Consider the following 25,704-nt stretch of genomic DNA (forward strand, 5'->3'; position numbering starts at 1 on the left):
GACAATTATGGAAACTACCAGGTTCTTTCATTTTCCTGCCATCTGGTTGTCCTAGGAATGATATGTGACTAGCCAGGGCCGATGAGACCATTCTGAGAATTTAGATGAGAGAAGTCGGTCCTTTACACTGTGGAGACACATGGTGTGCAGAGAGAATAAAGCTGACAAACCAAAAGAAAGCTGAGAGAGAAAGAGATACAGTGAGAGACAGAGAACTCTATCCAGGAGAGAGAGAGAGAAGGCCCGGCCTCCAAGGCCCAGCCACATACATCTCTGCTCTTTTCCACTTCCGGTTGTTCAGTTCCTTGGATTTTTTTGAGCCAATCAATTTCCCTTTTTGCCCAAGCTGGTTTGAGCTGCGTGTCTATTGTTTGCAACTGGAGTACTTTTAAAAGGGACCAGCCTTCACTTCTAATGCATTGTCTTTAGTTATGATGAGTACTGGAAAGGCTGCCTCTTCACCAGGGTCAGACACCTTATCTCCTGGGACTTAAGCAGCCACTGAAACTTACCAGATCTCCCGTACAAATAAGATCTCATCAAGGTCAATATGCAAATCTGGCTGGTGCTGAGCCCCGAACCAAGCTGATCTTGTGACATCGTACTTGGCAGAGTGCCCCCGGCCCTCAGAGAATACTCCTGAGGGTCAAGACCTTGTCTGGCCTGCCCTTGCCATAGCCCTCCACGTGTCCAAGCTCCGGACAGCGCCTCCCTGGACCTCTGTCTCTCTCCGTTGAACAGAGGACGCTCAAGCTGCCAGTTCCCTGCTGCCACCAACTTAGTGGCTCATGCTCTCAGGAAGAAAAGCTCCTCTTAATCACTGCCAACTAGTTGTTGAGTCTGGGCTGAAGATTGCAGGAAATCTTGCATTTTCTGTGTCGCTTCCGAGAAACTGCCATTTACACGGAGAAAGCTATCCTGGAAAATGCCAGGCAACCACCTACCTTACCCAGCAGGCTCACTTTTACCCCTTCTCTCTACTCTTACCATGACATTGAAAAGACTCCAGAAAGGCGTCTCAACCATGACCTCTGGGGAGCCAGCTACGGTGTTTAGTAACACTGCCCGTTTGGAAGTTTACCTTATGGGTCATCTATATCCTCATTTCTGCTCCTTATCTAAATTCTTTGGTTTAGTTTTACTTCTCTTGTTGCATTTTTTTTTTCTGTTGAAATGGAGATGTCAGCTTGTCCCCCTCCCCTTCATTCATTCATTCATTCATCCAGCCCTTATTACGTGGCTGTCACCCTGGACCCTGCTATATGTGAAGTATTCCATTTTTTTCCCCTGGGAATTCAAGAAAAGAAAGGCAGCACTCAAAACCCAGATCTTTTGGGTGCTCTATAAATAAAACCCAAGCTTCATTTTTTCTTCCCTTCCTGCTTCTCTTCCAAGCTTTGCTTCTCTTGGCAGGTCACACGAGCCAGGGTGCTTTGGTGGCTAGTGAAAAAAAAAGAGAGAGAGAGAGAGAGAGAGAGAGAGAGAAAGAAGAAGTCACTGTGTAACTGTGCTGGGACCTTCAGAAATTCTAATGATGAAAGACAGCATGCGGGCCCTCACTTCCCCTTTCTGCACAGTGCAGGCCTGGGCGCCCGCCACCAGACGGGAGCAGTCCTCCCTGGGGAGCCCAAAGCAAACATGGATCAAGAAGCCGTGGGCAACATCGTCCTGCTGGCCATCGTCACCCTCATCAGCGTGGTCCAGAACGGTAAGGGGAGGTCCTCACTCAGAAGGGGGGCCAAGGGCAGATTTTGTTTGCCTGTTGCTATAAAGTCAGGCTCACACGGGTCTCTGTATCTGTGCTCACTTTGGCCCACTTTTGCCTTATTCGTTATTTGTCTCTTGTTCTTTGAATGTTTCGGTGTGTGCATGCCTTTGGGGGTTTTCCTTCTGCTGGTATTCCCTTCACTTTAATGGTGGTGACTAACCGTGTTTGCAGAACCAGGTCAGCAACCTAGAGGTTTTCTCCAAACCCTGATTGAAGTGTCTTGCGAGCAGCATTTTAACCATTAATTACTGTGACTGGAGACAGGGCAGGAGGCAAGAAGCCTAGACGGGGAAAGTAAAGTACATCTTCACTCAGACACTGGGCTTTGGTAAGTGCAGCTGGGCTGACTTCAATGCAGCTGAGATTATCTGTCACCTGTAGGCTTAAAAAGAAAAGAAATGTGAATTTGGAAGGTGGGAGGGAGAAATCACCTTACCATTATTTTATCTATGAGTTGCTCTTTTTTTTCCCCCTTGTAATACTTCCTTTTTTTTCTGGCAATGTAGTTTTGAAGCATTTTTCCTACGCATGATATATTTACATAGAGAGAGGAAGCAGTTTTCTTGTGTGGGGTTTGCATTTCCATTAACCGTGCTGGCACTTGAAAAACCAAGTAAGGGACGCAGACCTGAAAAAGACAAGACCGTGTAGAATTTTCTCTTTAGACTTCTGAGTTAAGACTGCCACAGACCGTTTTGAGAAGTATTTCCAGTGGCTTCATGTTTTGTAGTTTATAAGACAGAGGAAAAAAGAAGAGTGATTACTAAGGGCAGCTGCTGTAACCTAATGGTCATTACTGCATGTCCCCACACTGTCACACTTGGGAAACTTGAGTATTTCACCGATTTGGGATATCCTGTTATTTCCCCGCACCCTCTCCCAGCTCGAATGTGGACAGAGGCTTCGGCTTCGGCTTCTGAGCCCTAGAGTAAGGCCCCCTGAGACCTCCCCACACCTGAGAGACCCAACTTTGCATCCTCCCCGTAGGTTTCCTATATGGAACAACAGTTGGCCACTTTTTGACCCAAACATTTTCGTACTAAATCCACGCCATCAAGTTGCTCGGGGAGCAAAGGGATGGTGTAGGTTGCCGTTCCTCAAGCCATTTCTGTTTCATGCAGGGACCATGAGTGCCCTTGGTCTTGCATATCAGCCAGGGATTCATTTATTCAACCCGCATACGCCTAGCAGGACCCGCTGTGCCAGGCAGTGTCCTGGCTTTATGGGGACAGCGCTGGTGCGGACCCCCAGAAAGGGAAAAGATAGTGAGAACAGATGGCCAGCCATGGTCAACAGGAAGAATTCAAAGACCCTTCTGGTGTCTGTGCAGGCAGTTTTGCATGGGGCGGTGGCGGGGTGGGCAGTGATTTTTCAGCTCTGTGTAGGGTCTCCCCTCTGGCTCTTCCCCTGATAAGCATCACCTTAGCCGACAATGCCAGTGGACTGCGGAGCACTGACCTTCCCACCGCCTGTGTGGATGGGGCTAACCTAGCTGGAGGGTTGGCGCTCACCCTGAGCCGCTCCCTCTCAGTGCAGAGTTGACTTGGGGGAGGCTGCCGAGTGTCCTGTTATGAGTACAGAGTCTCTTCATCTCCCTGGAGATGCAGAACCCACCCTTGGTCTGTGGAGTGGGTCTGGGGCTTTTTCCCCTAGAGGCAGAACAAACCCTGATCGGACTTGGTTTTGGCAGTGAGATTAAGTCTTCTTGGTACAGTACGGAAGGAGAGATTATAGCTGGCTGAATGTCTGAGTCTTAACAACCACAGTCTAAGGGCTTTGACTTTTGACAGGCCATTTCAGATAGATAGTGACAGAACACCAGTGGCCTCGCTAATAGAGGTCCACCAACTGAGGAGTGGGATGGAGGCTTCCTGATGGGGAGATACAAGTATGGGTTTGAGTGGAGCTCCCATTTTTGGACTGGAGACTTTTTCAGGCTGAGCAGACCCTACATGATGGCCACATCCTATCCTCTGCCTTCCCCCACCTGCCCTGAGCCGCTAGGGCAACATGGCTCCAAGGGTGACTTTGTAGAGCTCAGGCACACCCTTGCTTGGGGAAGGGACAACCGGCTGCTCTTTTGAAGCTGCAGAAGCAGCCTAGACACTCTCCCCTCTGAGGCAGAGACCTCTGACTACCATGTGATGCTGAGACCACTGTGTGAGGCCTGCCTTTTATTTGTAACTGTAAAATGTGCCCATGTCGGGGAACAAGGAAAATTCCAATGACTTGGGATAGAACATCTGTACTTGCTTACACCATGAGTTTCCAGGTAAACACAAAGGTTCAAGTGCATGCCCAGAGCCTCTCTTTGCAATTCTAATTAACTGCAATGTTGCAACCATAGGTCTTCCTTACAGAGTTCAGAAAATATGCAAAAACTGCCTCTCTCCTCCTGCCCTGCAAAATGTCATTTTGAGCCCTTCCTGTTAGTTTTAAGGAATATTTACATGTTGTTTCCAGGTGCCACAAGCTTTGTCTTTGTCCCGAGACAAAGAGGTCCTGTCCACCTGTGTCCATGATGATATCCAAGGTCTGTGCTCTCTGTACCCTGTGTGAACCTCATTTCCTAGGAAGAGGCCACACAGCCCAGCCCACCTGGGGGAACTTCCTCCTCTGACTCTTAAACATTCTGTAGTCATCAAGATCTTTGAACCTGGGGTCCTCTTCCAGCTTGATCCAGCAAAACACAGATTTGGAAGCACAGAACGAGTTGAAAATACATCGTTCTGAGAGAGCTGGGCCAGAACCACCAAAGCCTGGTTTCCCAGGGAGTAAAGATAGAGGCGTTTCCTATGAATAGCATCCAGAGAGCCTCCAGCTTCTCCTGCCAAGGTGCCAGCAGCGCTGACATGCAGCAAACCTGAAAAAACACAGTTTTGGGGAAAGTGATTTCCATAGGAAGCCAAGCTAATGAGATTGAGAGGAGAGGGTGAGCTGGGGGGAAGGGCACTGAGCCTGGTGCATGGAAGTCTGAACGGCAATAGCAGAGAAAAGATGTCCTCCAGCAGGAGAGCTATTCCCACAGCCCTTCTAGTTTTAGGGAAAGGTGGTGGGAACTGGCATCATCCTCTCTCCTTCACTCTCTTCTTACCATGAAGCCAAGAAGTGGGGGAGACATGATGGCCCCACAGACACAAGGGTTTGTGAGAATAGTGATAAGGAAGCATATAGAGCTGGTACTGAGCGCCTACCTTCCCACACCATCCCTGGTACTCCTATCCTAACACCAACACTCCTAACTAATCTCATGGGCACCATATTGGAAGACCTCACAACCCAACCTAGGGTTGAATGGGCTGTAGAAACAGGACTCATGAAGTGCCCCAAAGCAGAAATCTTATTCATGCCATTTTCAACAGCTCCTACCTGAACTCTCCCGTGCTAGAGAGCTCACGACCTACCTAGCTTGCTTTCCCCTCCTGTGCTAGAGAGTTCACAACCTACCTAGCTTGCTTTCTCCTCGTTGGGTGTCTTGAGGTATTATTGCCAACACAGAGCTTTGTGTTGGCAATAATGCCTCACTGAATCCTTGAAGCCTGTGGAATATACACTATTATTATTCCTATTGTACAGAGAAGCCATGTGGGGCTCGGAGAGGCTAGACCATTGGTTGAAAATCCTAGAGCCAGTTGTGGTGAGACTGGGATTCAAACCCTTTCCAAAAAGTAGACGTTTCCGCTATGTATATTGCCTCAGATACATTTATTCAAATGCACACCCCTCGAGAAGTCCTACTGCCCTATAACTTCCATCCACTGGTCCTGTTTCTATTCTCTGGAAAAGCTTGGACTATGCTTGCTGCCTCTAGATTTACGGAGTCAGCTGTACCATCCTGCCTTCAGTGTACCACTTCTCAGCTGACTTGTTTTCCGGGGTCCCTTGTCGTTGGGTTGCCCCCTCCCTCCCATCTTGCCCTGTGCTCTCTAAGATGCAGATGATAGATGCTTGATGTCCAGGGAAACAGTTCCTGGGATCCAGACAGCAATTCTGTGAAAATAATCATGGGCGTGTTATGCTTTTAACACTTGTATCTGTCTGCTGGTGCCTATTAACTTTGTGCTTAGCTGAATTCTCCAGATCTTTTTATGTGATCCTGAGAAAGTTAGTTGGCTTCTCTGGCTCTCAGTTTCCTCAACAGAGAATTGGAGCTATGATAACTTCCATATGTGCTGGTCGGAGGCACTGCGTAGAACACCCGAACCAGCGGGGGCCCAGTGTGTGTGGTAGGTGCTCAGAGATGGCCTGCAGCCTTTTCTCTCCATGTCTCTGGCTCTCTGTCTCTCTCTCTCTGGTTTGGCCTACCGTCCACAACTGGCCAAGATAAGCTTGCTCATGGTCTCTGCACGAGAAGTTTCTGTGACACCATGGAGGATAATGTGGGAGATGGGGGGTGTGAGTGGGCGGTGAGGAGTGGGCAAAGGAAGCCAAATTCTTTCAAGTTTAGCTAAGCAGGAGGGAGAGGTAGAGCCTAGTGGAATGAGGCAGGCTGGCTTTAGTTTCATTTGATGGGTGGGAAAGATCAGAGTCTGTTTCCAGGGTCAAGAGATGGAGGAAGAAAGAGAGGGAAGGTTCAGGAAATGGGGAGAACACGGATGAAACAGAGGGCTGAAGGGGTGGCCGGAATGGGCTCAAGGTCACAGGTAGAGGGCAAGCCCTGGCAAAGAAGGGGTTAGTTCCTCTGAGCGAGGGGAGAAAGAAGAAAGGCAGATGCTCAGTACAGCCACGTGGTATGGCTGGTGGCGGAAATGACCTCTGATTTTCTTAATATCTGTGTCATGTTCAGAGGCAAGGGCCATCCCACTGGGTTCTGGAAAGGCAATGGTAAGAATTTTCTACCGTATTCTGTGGTCTGAAGAGACATTCAGAACAGACAGATGTGTACTTATGCCCCGTGTGGCTGATGGAAACCCCGTGGTGAGCTTCAGTGTGACAGCAATGGGGAAAACACCACCCCCAGAAGCTCCCCCAGCCCCCGGACTTGAATCCCCAGCTGCACTGCTCCCCAGTGGAGTGACTCCGAGAGAGTTATCAGCCCTCCCTGAGTCATTGCGTCCTTGTCTATAAGGTGGGGATAGCACTGCCGACTTTGCATCCGTGGGCGCAATGCCTAGTAAGGGAGCAGAGGTCAGACGTCTGCTGGAGAGCCTAGAGTTGGCCGCTGTCCCCTTCAGACCAGTGGCCCATAGCTCTGTTCCAGACAGGCATGTTGCTACGGTGGGGCTGTACTTTTGCCCCAAAGAAAACCAGGGCAAGCTTTTATTCATAGACACACTTGATAAGGCATCCGTTTGACATCTTTTTGAGGAAACTGATAGGAAGATGATGAAAAGGAACCCCGTAAGATCCCTGATATTCTCAAAATTGGAGTAAAGGAATATCACAGGGCAGGGGGGAGGGGAGGAGATAGAGACCTTCATTCCCACCCCACGCCCCAATCTATAGACAAACCCTTGGGATTCTGGCCCCTCGGCACCCCTCACAGCCCATAGCCATCCTAGTCAGCTCCCTCTTATTTTCCCCCTGTCGTAGACCCTGACCTGGCAAAAGACAGAAAGCTCTCTGCTTAACACCATTCCTCAGCTTACACCTGCCAGAAACCCCTTGTTGCTCGTGAAATGGGAATAAGTTCTAATTTTCTTAACATGGCTCTCATCAAGGTCACAGTCATGCTGCTAAATCCGGAAGGCACTTCTCAATGATCCTCTTCTTCGGGGCTGGGCTCACTGCTTCCTCACTCCACCCACCCTGGAAGCATGTCACAGGGATCCTTACCAGCTCCGCCTGCTCTTCTGTCCATGGCTTGGCACACTGTGCAATTTTAATATAAGTGTTTTGTTCACTGTCTTATGGTCTGTCTCCTCTCCCACCCTTGCTGGTACATAAGCTCCTCAGGCCAAGGTTCTTGGTGCGTTTTGTTCTCTGATGCAAGCTAAGGGTCTGGCATATGGCAAGTCACAAAGAAAAATGTCTTTGAAAGAACAATTCACCATCTACCTCTTTGGCCTCATTTGTAATTCTGCCAGTTTCCACTCCCTGCTCTCGATTTCCCCCATTGTAAGCCAGACAGCAAACTAAAGACAGTTCTTGCCTCTGTGCTTTTGCACATTCCATCGCACTCAAGTGGGGTGATCTCCTCTGTTGCTTCCTCCACCTCATTGGCTAATTCCTACTTGTTTGTAGATCTTACCCTAGAGGTCGCCTGTAGGGATTCCTCTGTGAACCCAACACTGAATTAAGTTGCTTCTTGGACCCTCGATGGCTTCATGTTCTCAGTCAGTTCTGTCTTCACGTGAATCACTAGAGTACAATTTCTGCTCTGTGTGTTTATTTCCTTCAACTGAAAAGTCCTTGAAAGTGGGGGGCTGTGTCTTGGATAGCTTCACCATCACCAAATGCAGTGATTTGTAGAGATAGCTGCAGAATGAATTTTTGGTAAGTGACATTTGATGGAAGACATTTAGGGCGGTTTGGAGGGCACACAGAGGGAACATTAAATGTTCTAGCAAAATAATGGGATGCCAGGCTCATGAACGTGCGTGTTATAAACCAGATCCAAACCTTTCCCTCTGCCAGGGTTCTTTGCCCACAAGGTGGAGCATGAAAGCAAGACACACAATGGGCGGAGCTTCCAGAGGACGGGAACACTTGCCTTTGAGCGGGTCTACACTGCCAAGTGAGTCCAAACCCTGATACTGCAAACCAGCAGAGTGGGGCCCTGGGCATAGGGGGCTCCTTGCCAGAGTGAAGACCACTCTCGAGGCTACCTGAATGTCTGGGCCAACCTTCAGAGTGCCACGGGAGGCAGAGTCCCCAGGAAGGTTGAAGTTCAGCTGGGGGTGGGAGTGGGGATGGCTTTGTGGGACCCTTTGTCATCTTCATAAGTGCTAGTGTTTAAAGAAAGAATTGGGCGTACCAGGGGTGCGAGTGGGGAGTCGTGCGATCGCCACGGCTTTCCCTGGTTCCAGAAACTCTGAGCCAGTGTGGTCAGAGTGTTACCAATTTCCGGGGGAATTAGTCCACAGGTACTACCATGAAAACCAACCATTACTCATTGGCTGGCTCTGCCCCTTGTGTCCTACTCAGTGGACATATGTGGAGGTGTGGCAGGACCTTTCATAAGGCCTGGTTTCCTTGAGCAACCAGAACGAGGACAGTGAGAAGGGGGGAACTGTGCAATTGGTTCCCCTTCCCCTTCTCATTCTTTACTTTTGAATAAAAAAGCTGCTTGAAGACACCTGAACGGCTCAGTGAAGGAGACGGGAATTATTTGGGATGCAAATCTGGATGGCTGTTATTCCAGCGCTCATTTTTTCCTTTATGCAGAATGTATCTGAACAGTAGTTTCAGGCAGTGGCCTGTCTGCCTCTCTGTGCCTGTGAAGAGGGGCTGGTCAGAGGGGAAGTCTTCAGCTCTGAGCTGGCTAAGCAGCTGGCCTTCAGTCGTAACTCAGAAGTGACTCTGAGGGCCCCCAGAGAGCTTTCCAGAAGGGCAGTTGTGGACACCTAAGGAAATCACCGCAGGCTGATGTCCTGGTCCCCTCCCCCTGTCTGGGCCCTTTGTCTTTTGGGCTTGGGCCTTCAGGTTGCTCCTGAGTGTCCGCAGGCCCTCCAAGACTTGCCCCTCTCTTGGGTCCTCGCCACCTAAGCAGTCCTTGCCAGGGTCACTCCGGCAGTCGGATCTCGAGGAAATCCTTTGCTGAACTACCTCCAGGGATGTCTTTTTTTTTTTTTTTTTTTTTTTTTAAAACATTTGAGCCTTCAGCGTATGAAGTTAGGTTTCCATTTTGCCAGCAATGAAGAAATGGAGCAGGCCAGGCGGTTCAGTGTCTGCCCTTTCCCCTAAGGGTGGGCTAGCTCTGTGCTCACATCAGTCCCCCGGGGCCAGCCCCCAGATTGCAGAAGTGCCCTTTGGTGGTGGCTGCCCTGCATCATTTGGAAGGGTGGTTTGGAAGTTCTGCAATGGTGTGGGGTTCCTGACAGAAGAAGTGGCCAGAGGAGAGGGGTGGGGCATTTTTGCTGCCCAGGGGTCCCCATGGTATGGATGCCACAGCCCAGCTCCCCCGATCCATGCATCTTTACCACTTCATCTCCACAACAGAGGAGTGAGAAGAACGAGGAAAAGAAGGAGCTGTGGAGAGGTAGGAGCTCAGGTGGAGAAAAAGAATTTTCTGTAAGATGAAGCTGGCCCAGACAGCGCTGTGGTTCTGTTACCAAGACCACTTCCTCCCCGACCCAGCCAGCAGCAAGCACTAGGTGTGCCTGTAGTGGTTATATAAGGGCGGAAAGACTGGGGATGCCCACTACTTGCTGTGTGCCGGCAAAAGCCAGGGACTCCTGGTCTGCTTGCTCTTGCCAGGAAGCTACAGGCACGGGGTTATGGGTTGGCCCAGCAGAATTTCTTCTCCAGCGGTAGCTTGTCTAGAGACCTCCAAAAGCACCAAAGAGGGTGCTTGTTGAACCAGGGATTTGCATAAAGAAAAGAACATGTACTTAATCCCGCTATCTAAAAACTAAGAAATTAAGCTTTACTCATGTTTAACACACAGTTTGAAAGTGGACTGTGTGTGCATTATACCTGTCACAAGGTTGTGTGATCAAATCTTCTGGTTGATGGGGTGTGAGATCATAAATGTTTCCAGACCATGGCTATTGAGAAAAACTAGCATAACAGGATAAATGGTGCTGGTGGACTGAAAAGCCCGATGCGTATTTTTCAGCCTAAAATATGACTGCTGACGGATACAGATGGATTTGGGGGGCAGCTGGTAAACAGATATTGTAGTGAGGTGTGGCCCATCAGCTCCAGTTTGGCCTTGGTTAATGGTCTGTCTCATCACCCATCACCCACCAGGGCAGAACGGAGTCAGGGTTTGAGAGACAAAAAGAATCTTAACCTTGACTCTCTGTTCAGGTGTATAAAACACAGTTCAAAGCTCTGTTCCCCGAGGAGGGAGCACAGCTAGAGCAAAGTTTGATTTTCTGGAGGAAAAGCTCAGTTAACAGGTCCACGATTCTTCCCTACGAGGCCAGGCAAGCACAGGCTGTGGAGAGGAGAGGGGTCTCTGGAGAAGTGTAATTTTCTGACATGTTTTCCGTAGATTACCAGTTCATGGGCTGGTATCACCTGTTACAGACAAGAGAAAGTTCTGGACAGCAAGACTTCTGAGAACTTTTAATGTATTGAGGAACATTGCGATTCTTGGTTCTCTAAGAAAGGGAAGTCTTTTTTTAAAACTACAGATACACACCTTTTTTTTTTTTTTTTTGCAAAGCACTTTTTATCAAGGGTTTAGTGTTTCACAAAATACATTTTCGGTAATGCCACCTTAATGTTCTTTCTCCTCTGCACCACTCAAAATCCCCCTCAGCCTCCCTTCTAAGTGGGGTGGGCTTGGAAATAATTTGAAGGTGATAGACCTGCCTTGATTATATTAATTAGTAGTGACACAATTTACGATTATTAGTGATGTTTACTTAAGTTAATCCAAACTAACAACACACCATGTAAGTATGTCAGTATCCGATTCCCAAAGGTGGAGAAAAACAAAAGGGAAAATACGTGTCCTTTTCTCCATGAAAACAGTGATGGTGTAATGCATCAAACTGAACGCAGCACAGGGAATTGCTGACAAACCTAGCAAGCACCTCAGAATTAGACCTCAAGAAATGAGAGCCAAGATGGGTTTGCCAACTTTGTCTTACAGAAAAAATGGCACAGAACTCTCCACAAAAGAAAATTTAGAATAATGATAATTTGTCAGCAGGAAAGACATTTCTACCAGGGACTATAAGAAGGAAGACATTGGAGCAGTCAATAGCTACCAATTATTGAAAGCTCATTATGAGTCAGATACTGCTTCATCTCATTTTATTTTCACAAGCCAGGGCGGTAATTGCTAATGTCTCCCCTCACCTCTCCTAGATGAGGAAAACCAAGGCTCAGTGAGGCTAGGAAACGTACCCACATTCACTCAGCAGTTGATTAGAGAGCGGACCGAGGTTTCATGACTTTAAAGACCATGTGAGCATCCGCTAGGCTCCATCTCCAGGGACAGCCTCGTCACTGACCAAAGCTACTTGAATTCAGCCCAGCGGTGGCCCTCTGTCAGGGATGGGCACCTTGCGTGGAGTTGTGGGTAGAAGATGTGTCAGAGATCCTGGAGCAGATAAGGACTGGTTTGAGTCAGAGTGAGGAACAGGACTCTGGGTATATTCTGGAAATCCAAAGGAGGAACCCATTCTCTTAAAGTTGGGGGAGATTCATTTAACTCCAGACAGACCACTGTTCCTGGAGACCAAGGTGACTTGAGACAATAGGAAGAATGATTGAATGACTAAGTCAATGTCACAATACTATACCATTCTAATGAGCAAATTCCTTAGATAATTAAGAATTTTTTAAATAAATTTTGTATCACCCAGATGAAGCCAGTACTTAAAAACAAACAAAATAGAAGCATGAGAATGAGGAGGCAGGAGAGAGCTTGGTATTAATAAATTTTCAAAGGATGTCTTCCTACTTTTTCTTGAACTGGGAAATGGATCACATTCGGAATTCCAAGGCTGTGGCTTTGTGCCTCTGATATGTAGTAATAGATACGACACTTGTGCTCCATGCTGTATATGGGACCTGTTTATTCACTAAGTACTTCATCCCAAATAATAAATTTGTTCTGCCGCCTGAACTTCAGAGTTCCTACTGTGTCCACTAGACACAGTGAACCCCAGGCACCTGGCAAGGCCAGCAGAGCTCTGCTCTCTCCCCTGTGCCTAGAGCCCAGGATAGGATACACTGCTTTCTTACCTTTAATTTCATTGACTTCTCAACTAGAGGATCTTCTGATCATCAGAAGGACATAAAGACTCCTATATCCAGGGACACAGCCCATCCTCTCTGGGTTGTCTGCAGGGGATGGACCAAGGGCTGTTCATTCCAGAGTTCTCGTTGGTAGTAGTGAGGCATGAGATGCTATCAGTCTGAACAAGAATTCACAGCTGATTTAGGAGGAAAAGCATGAGAACGAGATCAAGGAGGATCCTGATGAAGGACTCTAAGGAAAGAATTCAGATAAAAGGCTGAATATATTTTGCAAATGGCATCTCTGCTTTTACCCATACGGTTTGAATTAAATTAGACCAGTGGTCTTCAAACTTGAGCATGCTTCAGAGTCTCCTGAGGGCCTTGTTAAAATGCAGATTGCTGTCCCCCCCGCCCCCCCACCTTGGGAGGTTTTAATTCTGTGGGTCCAAGACGGACATTGACATTTGCATTTCTAGCAAGTTCCCAGGTGCTTCTGACCCTGCTGAGCCCGGCACCACCCCTCGGGCACCCTCATTAGAGCACCAACTCTTAAAGCTTATGTGGATCTTAGAGCTACTATCAGTCTCTTAGTTTTTTCCGGTAAGGAAACAAAGTCCAAAGTCATTGCTTTGCAATTGACAAACAGCTAGTGGATGTCAGGGCAGCGACCAAACACTAGTCATGTGCCCTTTCCACCCCGTTGCTCTGCCCTCCCATCCTTTCATGCTTCCACGTCTTTGAAGGTTGTTCTTCCATGGATGTGTGTATTGGTGGTCCTGATCTAGACGAACAGACCTGGTTTTAGAGCTGGACTGAGCAGGATGTGAATCTTGACTCTGCCACCCTGTTGGTCGGTGATGCTGAGCAGGTTACTCAGCTTCTCCAAATCTTGGTTTCTCATGTGAAAATGAGAGTCGCTGTGGTAGGCTGAATAAAAGGCCCCCCAAAACATTCACATCCCGACCCCGGGAGCCCACGAATAGGTTCTGTTACATGGCAAGAAGGAATTAAGTTCACTAACCAGCTGACCTTGAAATCAAGAGAGTATTCTGGATTATCTGGGAAGACCCCAATGTAATACAAAGGTTCTTTTAAATATGGAAGAAGGAGGCAGAAAAGTCGGTGTCAGGAAGACGCGAACGGCCATCACTGTCTTTGGGGTTGGCAGGGGGTCACAATGCAGGTGATCTCCGGAAGCTGAGGAAGGCAAGGAAACGGATTCTTGGCTGGAATCCCTGGCAGGATTGCCGCTGTGCAGATACACCTTGATTGCAGCCTGGTGAGACCCACTTTGGACTTCTGACCTCTTCACGATTTGTCTTGTTTGAAGCCACTGAGTTGGTTCCAGCAGCCATAGAAAACGCCAGCAGTCACTCCTGTGCCCTCCAGGGACCGCAGTGAGTTTGTGGGAGATGGACCTGTAAGACAACAGCATGGTGGCTGGAGTGAGATGACAACCCCTCCACAGGAGCCAGGACTGAGCCCCGCATGCTGCGATCGCACTGCCAGCCAGAGACCTTCCTGGGCACCAGCTTTTCTGAGTCGACCCTGGTTTCTCTAATGCTTGTAGCTTACCTCTCGCTTCCCCAGCCCAGCCTGTGGGTCTGCGCTGACTTGTGCGGCTGACAAAGGTTTCCTGAGTTGAAGTCCTCTCCCCTGCACCCTCCCCCTAATTCTGACAGCCGCCACAGCCCTGCTGTCTGTGTTGCTCACTTTTCAATTCCAAGAAGCACTTTGGCACAGCCCGGAGCAGGAACCCTGCCAAAATGAATCCATCAAGAAACCAAGTCTCCCGTTGGCTTCGCGGAGAAAGGGAATGAACGGATTCCAAGCATGTGTTTGCTTCGTCCCGCTGCCCATTTCTGATGGGGCAGCCGTGTCTTACGGGTAGATGTAAGTGCGATTATGAATGGGGTTTGTGCCTCATATGTGATGGTGATTGTCAATCTGGGGTTTCAGGTGATTTTCCAAGTACCCTGTAATAACATGTTTTCCGATTTTTCTCCTCCTTGTTTTTCTTTTTATTCTACAGCCAAAACTGTGTCGATGCGTACCCCACTTTCCTTGTCGTGCTCTGGACTGCGGGGCTCCTGTGCAGCCAAGGTAACTGGGGCTTCTCTGTGATGTTCCCTTTCTGAAACGTGCATCTTGAGGGGGTTCAAGTGCAGGTGTTTTGTTGAAAAGACTTTGCCTGACCTCCAGCTCCGCCTTGTGAAGCCCAGTGAGGGGAGAACCCCCGGGGCGTGGTGTTTCTGGCACACTGTGTGCCCGGCAGGGGTGGGTGCGATTATGCATGGCTAATGCCTGCTCCCCAGTGGCTGGGTGAGAGCGGCTGTGCCGACAAGGGTGGTTTAAGGCTAAATGTGACTCAGAATCCTTAAGCAGCGTTCACTCAGATACAAGGGCATTATAAATGAGAGCGCCTGAGGGATCTATTCTGGGACCGCTGTCACTCGGCGTGTCTGCTAATATGCTTCCAGCGTGGCGGTCCTCTACCGGGCATGTGTCTGCAGAGCTGCGGGCTGGATTCCAGGTCTGCAGCCTTCTCCCGGGTTATCAGCAGCCCACAGTCCCGACTCCAGCAGGTTGACTCCCAGAGTTGATTTAAAATGAAATGGAAACCAGAGTCGGGTTTTGGTTTCCTTTGGAGCTTGGCATCGTGCCTGACAGAGGCTTGGTGTGACCTGGCTAGCTTCCACACCGTGGCCCCGCGGGGTGTGCACCTAAGTAAAGGCCACTGGTGTCCTCTGAGGGACTAGGGGATCCTTATCATCCTCGCCCACTTTATAGAGGAGGTGGAGAGGATATTATCTCCCTCTAGTGTCTGTGAGGACACTTTGGTTCGGGGAGATAAGGTAACTTGTTCAAGGTCACTCAGTGAGTGAACGTGGAGCTAGGATGAGAGCCCAGGGCTGTGGGGCTAACTCCTGGACTTCTCATAAGAATCCTTCTGCATTATTCACGTTATCTACTGCATATACATTGAACACCTTCTACATGGCAAGCCTTGGGCTTGGACACACAGTGATAAATAAAGAGATGGCCATGCAGCACGTGACACTTGGTGAGAGGAACCACAGGGAAGACATGGATGGATAAATTATTGCCAGGAGTGAGAAGGGCCAGGAAGGAAAAGGGTCAGGTGCAGCGACAGGGAACGGAGGTGAGGGATGGCCGCAGAAACTCCTTCAGGGACACCATGTGGCCTCCTTCTGTGCTCCATAAGGCTGTCATTACTCACTATTTATTTACCACTATCTATCCTGAGTGAAAGAAGAAACACGTCTTGACTTGAAAAATCAAGTCAAACTATGCCTATACGAGGAGTTACGATTCCTTTTATGTCTTAGATGACACTTGATAGAGATGAATCTCGAGATGTTCTAGCTCGATTAATACACAGGGGGTGGGAAGGTGTTTTGGAGCCCTGAAACCACGCATTTCAGCCAAAGCAAATGTTGGCATTGCTAGGTGATGAAAGCGTCAGTAAACCCTTTTCAATCATCATCATTCCTTATGACTGTAGTAAATTCCTGAATTTTTTTAGTCAAAAGGAACCTCAGCGATCCTTCCAGCCCAGATCCTTCACTTTACAGAGCTGGAGCCCAAGCCCCAGAATGACAAGTTGCTTGCTCAAACTCAGATTTTTCAAGTCCAGATTCGAACCCACCGTGCCTTCCTGCTGTTCCGCGCAGCCTGGGTCCGCAAGGCACACTGTGTCCTCTGCAAGAGGGCAGTGAGCGCAGCCATTTTCCATCCCTGACTCCTGTCAGCGCTTGTTCGGTTTCGCTGCTCATTGAGAGAGAGACGGGCTAGTAAGTTAGAGTGGAGCCGTCCAGATGGGCCAAACCAAGAAAGACTTCATCCGGGGCAGCTTGTGAATTATGGCAGTTTTGTGACCTTCAGATAATAGCAGAACCTCATAAGCGGTTCCTTTTGTGCTTTACCTGGCACACGACACTAGTATTTGGGGAGGCAAGGTGGAGTTGGGGCAAGAACACGGATCTGAGAAGGACAGGCCGGAGATCGTTCTGAGGACAATTGTTGCCGGTGCTGTGACTCCTGGCTGTTACTCAGCTTTCCTTGGCCTCAGTTTCCCCATTTGTAAAGCAGGAGTAATTGAGTTCCCCGGATGATTAAGTGAGACTGTGTGCATAAAGCCTCTGACAGGCTGCATGGCAGAGATCAGACCGAACCATACACACCTGCCAATGCCTGACTGTTTAGGATCCTCAAACATGGCAATTTCCTACAGTCCGGCCTAATAGTAGGAGCCCAGTAGATGTTACTATTGATGGTGCCATGCTGGTGGTGGTAATAGAGCTTTGAAATTATACAAACACAGTTAAAATCCCACCTTGTTAAAAAAATAAAATTCAACCAAGTGAATTTTGAAGATCTAATTAGCTTTATCAAAGGACTCATGAATCTGGCAGTATCCCATCTAGCAAAGAGAGGGGAGCTCCCAGGGGTTGTAAAAGTGGAAGGCTTTTTCTGCCTTCGGCTCAGGTCATGGTCCCAGGGTCCTGGGATCAAGCCCCACGTCGGGCTCTCTGCTCTGCAGGGAGCCTGCTTCCACCTCTCTCTCTGTCTGCCTCTCTGCCTACTTGTGATCTCTGTCTGTCAAATAAATAAATAAAATCTTAAAAAAAAAAAAAGTGGAAGGCTTTTGTACGAAGGAGGGTGGGGCAAGAAAGTTGTTAGCAAAAAAAAAGGGCTGTTCCGGGAGGGTTTCTTTCCCTTAGAGGGAGGGAGGAGAGTGTGTGTGTGTGTGTGTGTGTGTGTGTGTGTGTGTGGGCCCACGTGGCCGATTACTTCACTGGCTCGCCTCAGAACATTCCTGACTATGTGTTAAGACCGCCTTTCTCAGGGAAGTTGAAACGGCAGTTAGCTGAGGAATTAAGCCCCGCTCTTGGGACTTGGCTTAAGTGATGCCATTTTGGTTTTCTTTTTAACAAGCTTTTCCTCGGCTCACCTGACTTTTATGAGTTCATTTAACAGACCATTTTTGAAAGCCAGTGTGTGCCAGGCACTATGCCGAGCACAGAGATGATGGTTAGCAAAAGGTGGCTGTCCTATTTTGGTCTGGTAAGCGACTCTGGGCAAACTGACTTCCTTGGGCCTCAATTTCCTCATCTGCCCAATGGGGACAGTAATGCGCTCTTCATCAGGTGGCTGAGAGGATTGGAGACCCAAGGACCCAAAGAGCCCGGAGCAATGCTTGGCATGTAGAAAGTGTCCTGTCAACACAATTTGGCCTTTGAAAAATGCGGGCAGGTCTCCAGAGGGCCCATCCCATGGGCCTATCTCACCCCTCACCAGTTTTCCTGCTAGGTAGGAAAGCTGCAGTCAGCCCTCTGTTCAGACATAGGATGAGTTAAGTGTTAGCACCTGATCATAGTAGTTCTTGTGGGGTTGGAGTTTCTCTCAACTCCAAGGTTCAGGACTCCTGATCCTCACGGTTGTTACAGGGCTATAAGGCAAAGGGAGTCTTCCTCCCTAGAGATCTTTTTCCTCCCCAAAGATTGATTTATTTATTTGAGAGAGAGAGTATTTGAGAGAGAGAGAGCCCACGAGGGCACACAAGCGGGAGGAGGGACAGAGGGAGAGAGAGAATCTCAAGCAAATTCCCGGCTGAACTCGGATCCCGACATGGGGCTCGATCTCATAATCCTGAGATGGCGGCCTGAGCTGAAATCAAGAGTTGGATGCTCAACCGACTGTGTCCCCCTCCAGCCTCCCCCACCCCCACCAGAGATCTTTTCTGAATTGGCTGCAGTTGTTCAGAAAAGGCTGAGCATTGCACTGCCTGGAGGCCCAAAGGGGAAGGGTATGCTGTTAAGAGAGCCAGCCTAGGCTGGGCTTGGGGTTCAGGTCTGGCTCTCCCAGGCCCTGCCCTGGACCACAAGGACAGACAGACAGACACACACACACCTTGACGATCTTACACATGCTCCTTGACCACTGGAGCCCCAGGTGTCACCTCTGGAATAGAAAAGATGATACTGGTCACGTGGAAAGGATTCAAATGAGATGATGGGCAGGAAAACACTTTGTAAACGGTACCATGACACCAATAGAAAGTAACAGTACTATCACTTCTAGGTTTCCACCAGCCCTAGGCTTTTTGCTGAAGTCCCCATCAGCCCCAACTACCGGAACCCAATGCTTCGGCTAGATTTTGCCACCAGTATTAGCTGTGCCATGATTGTTAATATTATGTAAACTTAGCACGTTCTGGCACCTGTGAAACTCACACTGCGTCTCCCTTTCTCCGCTTAGTTCCCGCTGCCTTTGCTGGACTGATGTACCTGTTCGTGAGGCAAAAGTACTTCGTCGGCTACCTGGGGGAGAGAACTCAGAGGTAGGCCACCGGGACTGCTTCAGAACCAGGGTGTGAGTCATGGTTTTTGAGCAAGAAGAGCGACCACTCACAACCATATTCTGCCTAAGATTTAAGGCTCAGGTGGGATCCCTTGGGGCCGGAGGGGGAAGGCTCAGTAGCATCCGTCATCCTTTACCCCCTGAATTTGAGGGCTCTGCAAATGCAGCTGGGGGGCTGGACTAGTGCCTCCGCTAGCCAACTCCTCCACATGGTCTTGGGCTCACAAAGGATGCTTTAACGCCACGCGCCGCACACGCATTCTTGCAACCCCACACCCTCTACGCCCTCCCTTCAGGGTCTGGGCCTTGAATGACTTTCTGTGTCTGGCTTCCCAAGGCCTCTGGGGAGAGAAACATTTTATTGTCTGCCTCAAGAAACGAGAGCTCAAGCTTGCACCTTGTGAGACGTTCTCTTGAGTAACAGATCTTCCAGGGACCAGCAGGAAGAACGTTGCAAAAATAGTCCGCGCTCACAGGCAAAGGATGGAGTCTGTGAATAGCGTCCCCGTTGCATTGCTTATAGACGCTGCCAGACGGAAGGCTCCGGAACAGCACTTACATACTTTGACGACACCCGCCTTGGGAAGTCGGGTTTTCATAAAATAAATGAGGATACTTACAGAAGAGATGTTCGAGTTCTAGTCTGCCATCAGTTCCTTAGAATTCCTAAGGTACCAGCAGGGCTCCGAGAGGCAGGCTGGTTCTTACCAGTTCTGGGAGGCTGCCGCCCCTACAGGGACTCCAGCCTTCCCCTCCATTTCTCTCCCTTGTCTGGTTTCACATCCTTCTCTGTCTCTCACAATAGCACCCTTCTTTCGTGGTTAATGGGCTCTCCGCTCAGATAGCATCCTTCAGCGGTGACAAAGGCTCTGACATCCCGCGAGGTCGGCAGGTGAAAGCACTGTCACCTGGGGACCTTGGGAGCCTGTGAAGTTAAATGGCTGGTTGGGGGGGAGCAGGAAGGGAGGGTGGGTTTGATGGGGAGCTGCCGCCCGGAGGATGGCTCTCCTTCCAGCAATTCTTTCCAGTGCTCATTTCTTCTTCAAGCCTCTCTGGTGGCGTTCGAATTTATCCTCGAAAACCACAATTCCATTATGTCTCTTATCCTTGTCAACACTGTCATAAATGATGTTCTTTATCCTCTTCCACCCTGGAAAACCTCTATTCTGCCTTTTCCGGGGAGATCACCTGTTGTCAGGAGGTGGAGGAGAGGTGGAGTGTCCATCAGTGAAATCAGGGGGGGTTCTGCTCTCTTGGGCTGGCTCCCTGGGCCTCCCTGTCTTCCTCCCCAAAGTCTCAGAGGTCTGGCCGAGGCCCTGTTCTCTTTCTCTGTCATCACTTGCCTGAGATCTTAAAGTTGCTTTAATTCTAAGGCAGTCTGTGGAGCATGACAAAATGTGTTCATTTACCCACGGGCTCTTTTCATTTTCAAGGTAATCACTACTAGGGAACGAACCAAGCTGGCAAAAATAATAAGACAGAGACTTAAAATCTTAGAACGATTTGATTTCCCCGGACCTCATAGAAACGCAAGTGGCCTAACCTCTTAAATGCCGGCCTGGTGTCCCCCGGGAGAGATAGGTGTGATGCCACCAGCCCCCATACCCTGATCTGTGTTTATTAGAGCCTTCTCACCTCTCCTGCATGCGTAGCCTTCGTTAGTCATCCATCATGGCACCCTTTCCTGCAGAGACCAAACATGGCTTCACACTACTTCCGAATACAGGGTCCTGAGCTATTGTCATCAATAGAAATGATAGGTACAAGATGAAATGTCTAATCCTAATCTAGACCAAAATATAGCTTGAGGTGGATGTCAGCCTGAGAGCCTCAGTCACTAGATCCAAGAGGATTTTCAATTCTACCTTCTGGAAACTTTGAGCTGATACCCTTCCACTGTGGATTCCACTACAGATGTCCACCTCTTTCCTTGGGCTGTGTCACACGTGGACTCTGCAGAGGCTTTCACCACCTAATGTCTTCGGGATCTGATTATTTCTAGGCTCGTCAACAGAGAAAGATACTGCTCAGCGGGACCCCGGACCCTTCCAGGAATTTCTCCCTTGGGCTTGCAATCATCTTTCGCTCCTCTGTAGAAGTTGCTTTGGCCCCAACCGCATCAGAAGTTCTAGTGTCCTTTTTGGTCCATTGGGTAGGCATGACATTCCTTGATATATCTCCCCCACCAAAGCTTCTTCCTCTTGGGATTCTGTAGTCCCCTCCTTTGTCCCACCCCACCCTCCCCAGAAGTTTATGGCTCCTAGTCTCAGTCCTACATCCTACTCCCCGACCCTTTCTCCCTGTCTTGATTAGGTAGTTTGTAGCATCTCTAGACGCAGTTAAGGACGAATTTTAGTTTCTTCCTCTTTCATTCTAAGCTACCATCTGGCCTAAGTTCAGTGGCTCTTTGGCATTAAAGACTACTTGCCTTTTATTATCTACCTTCCCTGGCTGGCACTAGGCTGCCCTCTCTTCCTGTCCCTCAGAGGGCAAAGATTGGCAACACTTGAGACCAACGAACTCAGCTTAACCAACTCCACCTTCCCTGATTGCTCACTCAGTCCTCATTCACTCCCCATCCGTGTAGTAAATACTGACCACCTGCACCCAGCGACATACTAAGTCATTTTGTTGAGATGATAATGAACATGACAGAGGCCCGGGGGCTGCTGGAGTCAGGGGCAATACCCAAAAGACTAAACCTATAGAAATAATTAGGGGCACAGTTTTCAAAAGTGCTGCTCTATCGAAATCATTTTCCCCCTTAGTGTCAACATTTTAGAATCCCTGCCCCCCCTTCCTCAAATATGGACCATGGGGTTACTTCACCAATGCTAGACTCCTGGGGTGAGTCTAGGGATATCAAGGCTGCTGTTTCTAAAGTGAAACCCACCAACCAATGACACCAGAATTGCCTGGGATGTTTGTTAAAAGCACAGATTCCTAGGCCCCACTCTGAACTTATGGATCAGAATCTCTGGGGTGGGAGCCCAGGGAATATGCATTTTTAACAACTTCTACACACAATTTGGTAAACACTGAAGGCTGTTCATGCCTCTTTCCTAAGAGTGATTCATTTGACAAAAATGTATGGAGGGCCTGATTTATTGGAGGTATGTGGGTGAACAAAACTGTCAAACTGTAAAACTGTGGGTGAACAAAAAAACTGTAAGGCCCGTGAGAGAAAGATACTGAGGCAATATCTTTCTTACAGTTTTTATTCACTTTAGAAGTTATTAGGTTTAAAGTGGCATCTCTTTATTGAAAAGAACCTAATTGTAAAGCCAGAAGGGACCATAGAGTTTTCTTCTCCTACCCACATCATGTATATATTTTTGTGTGTGAGGCAGGAAAGCTCAGCAACTTGCCCACAGCAGAGAGCTGGGGCTGGAGCTCAGGTGCCTTGATGTCCGGGCTCACCTGTCTCATACCACAGCTCCTTTTCCTGGAAGCTTTAGACACCTTTGAGAGGGAATCGTTTGTCATAAGGCTTCTTTTATGTTTTCATGTAGGTTTCGTGTGTGTGTGTGGTGTGTGTGTGTTGGAAGGGGGGATACATTTGCTTCAAAACTGACCACAAAATCCTAGTCTCCAAAATCTGAAGGAGCCCTCAGGAAAGCAGAAGGAGCAGGACTGTAGCCTCACACAGACAAGTTTGAATTCCCATTTTGCCTCTTCTTGGCTGTGTGACCTTTAGGCACATTGTTCAACCCATCTGCTCTGTTTTCCCACCTGGAAAATAGGTTAGCAACATGGCATGGAGTAGGTCCGAGGTTCAGTGAAGTCGCAGATGGAAATGGCCTGGTCCCTCAGATGCTTAACTTAATGCTGACCTTCCCCACCCCATTTAGGGGGAACTATGTATTACCTTTTACAAACAATAAAAGAGATGCCTTCAGTTTCAAAGTCTGATTAGACAGCAGGTGGCCGGCTCTTCCTTCTGCACTCTCCTGAGCTTCGAGCTTCGCCAGAGCCTGGGGCAGGTCCTTCCGTGCCCACCTCCCAGGGTCACAGCCCGTCTCCAAGCCTGACAGACTGAAAAAGGAAGTCCGTGAATTGCCGGAGCTGGGGACCTCCGTTCACCCTTCCTAGCCCTGCAGGTGACGCGCATGCGCAGAGCTCCTGCCTCCAGCCCCCTTCCCTTGGTCTGGGGATTGCTGAGGTACCACGCAGCGGTCTCTTTGCGGGCGATCTGCCCCGAGGCCTTTGAAAAATGCTGCCCAAAGTCAGGAACACCACAATTTCAGCAGCAGGCACTGCCATTTCATCCTTCACCACAGATTTATCTCGAGCACGTTCTGAAACAGCTTTGCAAATCACTTTCTCTTGTTTCTGTAATGAGCATATGGTGGCCTCATTCATGTGAGAAATCTGAGCCACCACAATATTTGACTTTTCACAATTTAATTTCTCTGAACCCTCTGTTCTCTGGCTAGAAAATATCCCTTACTTAGACTCCTTGACTTCCTTATCAGCATTAGCAGGTAACTGTCTGTATTTGTCTGCTGGGAACACTATGATGGAGTACCACAGACGGGGGGCTTCAGAAAACAGAAATGGATTGTTTCACTGTTCTGGAGATTTGAAATCTGAGATCAGGGTGTTGGCTGCCTCGTTTTCTCCTGAGGCCTCCCTTCTCAGCTCACAGATGGCCATCTTTGCCCCATGTCCCCGCATGGTCTTCCGTCTGTGTGTGTCTGTGTCCAAACCTTCTCTTCCTAAAAGGACACCAATCCTTTTGAGTCAGGGTCCCCCCTTGGTGATCACATTTTACCTTAATTACCTCTTTAAAGACTCTGTCTCTAAATACAATCATGTCCTGAGGTATTGGGTTAGGACTTCAACATATGAATGGGGGGGGGGGGCACAATTCAGCCCATAATGCTCCCTTGAGGAGTCAAATATTCTTCCCAAATAAAGAGACAGAATGTCTCACTTCATGAACATGACTGTAAACAGGAAACCAAGGAAAGAAGAACACAGCTGGCCAAGGAGCAGTGGTAGGGGCAGCTAGCCATGCCGCTCAAGCTTTAATGGCCTGTGAGTCAAGGAGGACTTGTCCAAATGCTGATTCTGGTTCAGTGAATCCAGGGAGGGACATGAGATTCTGCATGTCCAGAAAGCTCCCAGTGGATGCTGCTGGTCTGTGGACCACACTTGGAGTAGCAAGGAAATTAGACAGTCAACTGTGGAATGGTTTTCACACTCCTGGCCCAGGAAAGAGATGAGTTACAGCATGAACCTCTGGGGTCCAATTCCAAAAGATACAATTTCTCACACTGAACCTGCCGAATTGTGCTCTCTCTTGATTATGTCAAAAACCAGGCTCAGCAGCCCCCACTCACCTGTTTAGCTGAGCTGGCTGTTCTTGTTGAGCGGTCTTGATTACCTAAGAGTCCCCTCGCCGGGGTCGTTACTAACATCCTTAATGAGCCATTTGGCTGGACTTCCCGAACATGCGAGTGCTGGCACAGATGGAACCAGCCCCAGCGGTCACAGAGGATGGAGCAGAGGGAGGCCCGGGCAGCCGCTGTGTACAATTAAGCGGTCACATATCACTGGGGAAATGCCTCCTGACCCCAGCTGCTGATTTGCCTAAGCAGTTTAGGATTTAGAGCCTTCGAGAGAAGACTATGAATGCACTAAAACAGCTCTTTCCCCTCCATTCACTTACAATGTAAGAGCCCATCTTCCATCGCTAGGGGCCCCGCTCTCCTTAGCAGGGACATAATGGTATTCCCAAGCAGCCTCAGGAGCCGAGCCTGAACTCTCAGACACCCAAGCACCTTTTAGATTCCTCTAGCCTTATTGGCTCACTGAAACCAGTACCCCTCCCATAGAGGTACTTAGGTCCCTCGTTAGAGCCCACTGCCAGCACGGCTTCCCTGGTACTTCCTGGAGCGGAAAAGCCACAGAAGGGGTCTGACAAGTCAATGGGGTTCCAAATCCTTGGTCAGCATGCCTGATGACCAGTTGACAGAACACTCCACCTTCACACCGTCGGAGAAATCGGGAGAGCACCAAGAAGCTGCCCAGCAGAGCTCTAACCGTGATGGGGTTTGGGGTCTAATCTTTTTAGCTTGGTTTTGAAATACATTCAGTGACGAATAATAGCGGAGACACTCCCATTCTTCCTACGAAGCATATGGAGTAAAAGGAACTCTAATTTAAACCCCATGTATCTCAAAGATGATAACTTTTTTTTTTTTTTTTTTTTGTGAAATTGGTGTCATTTTGCTGCTTCTACAGTTTTCTTTCTCTTCTAGCACGCCAGGCTACATATTTGGGAAACGAATCATACTGTTCCTGTTCCTCATGTCCCTTGCTGGTGTATTCAACTATTACCTCATCCTCTTTTTCGGAAGTGACTTCGAGAACTACATAAAGGCAGTAAGCACCACCATCTCCCCACTGCTTCTCATCCCCTGACTCTTCTCTGAAGGCAGGGTCGGCGCTCTCACTGGATCAATACCGAAAGTCGTCATAACTCAGCCCTTGCAAAGCTGTAGCTCCTCTTCAGACAGCTGTAAATCTAATGGCCATCTGGGCTCCACAGCTTGAGTTAACCGTGTTTTCCCTGGAAGAAAATACCTTTGTGTCCGCCCCGCCCCTTGAGAATGGCAGTGGTCCCGTTATCTCTTATTCTGACCAGTTACTGTATGTTTCTTGACTTAGCCGGCTTTCTGAAGATGTTTTGTGGCCTCACTTGTGTGTTCCTAAAATAAAATGCAGAGGCATGTTTTAGGCTG

The 25,704-nt window shown here is 48.8% G+C and overlaps 1 protein-coding gene across 1 annotated transcript; it reads left to right on the plus strand.

Moving 5' to 3' along the window:
* Positions 1-1,471: 1,471 nt before the first annotated feature.
* On the plus strand, positions 1,472-25,704 carry LOC111158568 (arachidonate 5-lipoxygenase activating protein). The gene is made up of 5 exons (XM_022520688.1): positions 1,472-1,708; positions 8,345-8,444; positions 14,604-14,674; positions 18,854-18,935; positions 25,222-25,704. The coding sequence occupies exons 1-5, from the start codon at positions 1,639-1,641 to the stop codon at positions 25,382-25,384; spliced, it is 486 nt and encodes a 161-aa protein (XP_022376396.1). The 5' UTR covers positions 1,472-1,638; the 3' UTR covers positions 25,385-25,704.

The sequence above is a fragment of the Enhydra lutris genome, unplaced genomic scaffold (assembly GCF_002288905.1).
Source record: "Enhydra lutris kenyoni isolate GAN:26980312 unplaced genomic scaffold, ASM228890v2 scaffoldscaffold60, whole genome shotgun sequence".
Taxonomy (NCBI): domain Eukaryota; kingdom Metazoa; phylum Chordata; class Mammalia; order Carnivora; family Mustelidae; genus Enhydra; species Enhydra lutris.